Here is a 2,147-nt window from a genome sequence, read left to right on the forward strand (position 1 = left end):
ATATATATATATATATATATTCATTTCCATTTGAATCTTTATTATATAACCACACTTGCAGCTCAGACATGAAGGCGTTAATAGGTGCCATGAGGCTCAGTGTGGGCATATCAGTGTGAGCTGGATTTTGTCATCTAGGATCCAGCCATGTGCTCTGTGGGTTTTGTTTTTTCTATGGAGGGCTTTCTGTCCAGACTCGGGGGGCAGTCCCTGGTAGGGGTCTGCAGAGGATGGCAGGGCTGCTATCTTGTCATGTAGTGGAGTTATTTTTGGCCTTAGAAGCTGAGTGCCCCAATGCTCGAAATATCCAGAGGCTGTTCGTAAAAAAACAGATGGTAAAATGCCTGACAGAGGCTATATAAATTAAGACGCCTTGCACTTTTTACAGCCATTCTGCTGCAGCGAGCGAAGGAGACCTAACCATGCCAGCTAAGATGCCCATAAAGAAATCCCCAGCGGCCAAGGCTGCCCAGAGCAAGCCTGCTGCTCCAGCTGCGGCCCCTCCGCCTCCGCCAGCTGAAGAATCTAGCGCTAAAGTCCCCGATAATCCCGCAGTAATTCCAGAGACGCCGGCTCCAGCTCCAGAGGTCCCCGCTGCGGAGGCCAGCGCCACAGAGCCAGCACCCCAGGCGGTGGAAGCCCCCGCTCCGGAGGCTCCTGCTGAAGAAAAGGCTCCCGAGCCACCTGCTCCAAAAGACGGTAAGGACTGTCAGCCGCTCAGTGGAGACACCGCTCTGTAGGGCCGAGCGCTGGGAGGATAGAGGATGGCAGCTCTCAGGGAGTAGGCGCTTGTGGAGCAGAAAATGAGAGGAAAGGCTCCAAATCCTTCTCATAACTACGCAAAAGCTTGGTGTTCACTCAAGTTTCTACTCCAAAAACCTCTTGAGAAACCTCTCTGGGCACATAGCCTAAGGGCTCATAGCCTAAGGGCTCATAGCCTAAGGGCACATAGCCTAAGGGCTCATAGCCTAAGGGCACATAGCCTAAGGGCACATAGCCTAAGGGCTCATAGCCTAAGGGCTCATAGCCTAAGGGCACATAGCCTAAGGGCTCATAGCCTAAGGGCACATAGCCTAAGGGCTCATAGCCTAAGGGCTCATAGCCTAAGGGCACATAGCCTAAGGGCTCATAGCCTAAGGGCACATAGCCTAAGGGCACATAGCCTAAGGGCTCATAGCCTAAGGGCACATAGCCTAAGGGCTCATAGCCTAAGGGCACATAGCCTAAGGGCACATAGCCTAAGGGCACATAGCCTAAGGGCTCATGCACACAATGTCTTTAGAAGCGGTCCTGCTATCAGTTTTGCCATCACTTTTGCTTCCCTGAAGCGGATAACAAAGTGACATAAGATGGATACATGCAGAGCAGATTCGTCTTGACATTGCTGCATATTATGTTCATTTATGATGCATTTTTGTGCCACTTTTTAAGGCCCCGTTCACATGTCTGTAATACGTATTACATCCGTTTTTATACGTACCAGAGACACGGAGATATGCAGACCTATTAAAATCAAAGGGTCTGCAAACACACGTGTTCATGTGCTCCACACCGTGACATGTCCATTTTTATCCCGCATCACTGATATGATCCATGTGACATCAGTGTGACACGTACCAGATAAAAAAATACGTGTATTTGAAGTAATATTTTTTATACTCACCTGTCTTCTGCGCTGCTGTCACTTGCTTCCTGGCCTGCTCATTATGCTCATGCATATCCACTGCATCACGGAACTGAAAGTAGCAGCACTGGAGACAGCAGTGACGGGGACAGCAGTGCCAGGGACAGGTGAGTAAAAAGTCCCTGCTCTTTGTGTGCTATCACGGATAGCAAACGGAGAACACGTGTGCCGAAATCACGGCACATGGATGGCCATATGTACCTTTAACATGGCCGTGCAAAACGTGTGTGTTTTGCACAGACGAGTGAAAGAGGCCTAAAGGCCCCGTTACACGCGTCGATTTATCATGCGATCACACCCGCCCCCATCGTTTGTGCGTCACGGGCAATTTGTTGCCTGCGTCGCACATAGTCGGTCACCCCTGTCACACGTACTTACCTCCCGAACGACCTCGCTGTGGGCGGCGAACATCCTCTTCCTGAAGGGAGAAAGACGTTCGGCGTCACAGCGACGTCACACAGCG

The 2,147-nt window shown here is 50.7% G+C and overlaps 1 protein-coding gene across 1 annotated transcript in view; it reads left to right on the forward strand.

The window, feature by feature from the left end:
* Positions 1 to 358: 358 nt before the first annotated feature.
* LOC142291353 (myosin-binding protein H-like) overlaps positions 359 to 2,147 on the forward strand; it is a 196,870-nt gene continuing 195,081 nt past the window's right edge. Inside the window, exon 1 of the mRNA XM_075335822.1 lies at positions 359 to 699. Within this exon, the coding sequence (XP_075191937.1) occupies positions 423 to 699 (277 nt within the window). The 5' untranslated portion in view covers positions 359 to 422. The remainder of the gene's footprint in view (positions 700 to 2,147) is intronic.

Source organism: Anomaloglossus baeobatrachus, chromosome 2 (assembly GCF_048569485.1).
Source record: "Anomaloglossus baeobatrachus isolate aAnoBae1 chromosome 2, aAnoBae1.hap1, whole genome shotgun sequence".
NCBI classification, from domain to species: Eukaryota; Metazoa; Chordata; class Amphibia; order Anura; family Aromobatidae; genus Anomaloglossus; species Anomaloglossus baeobatrachus.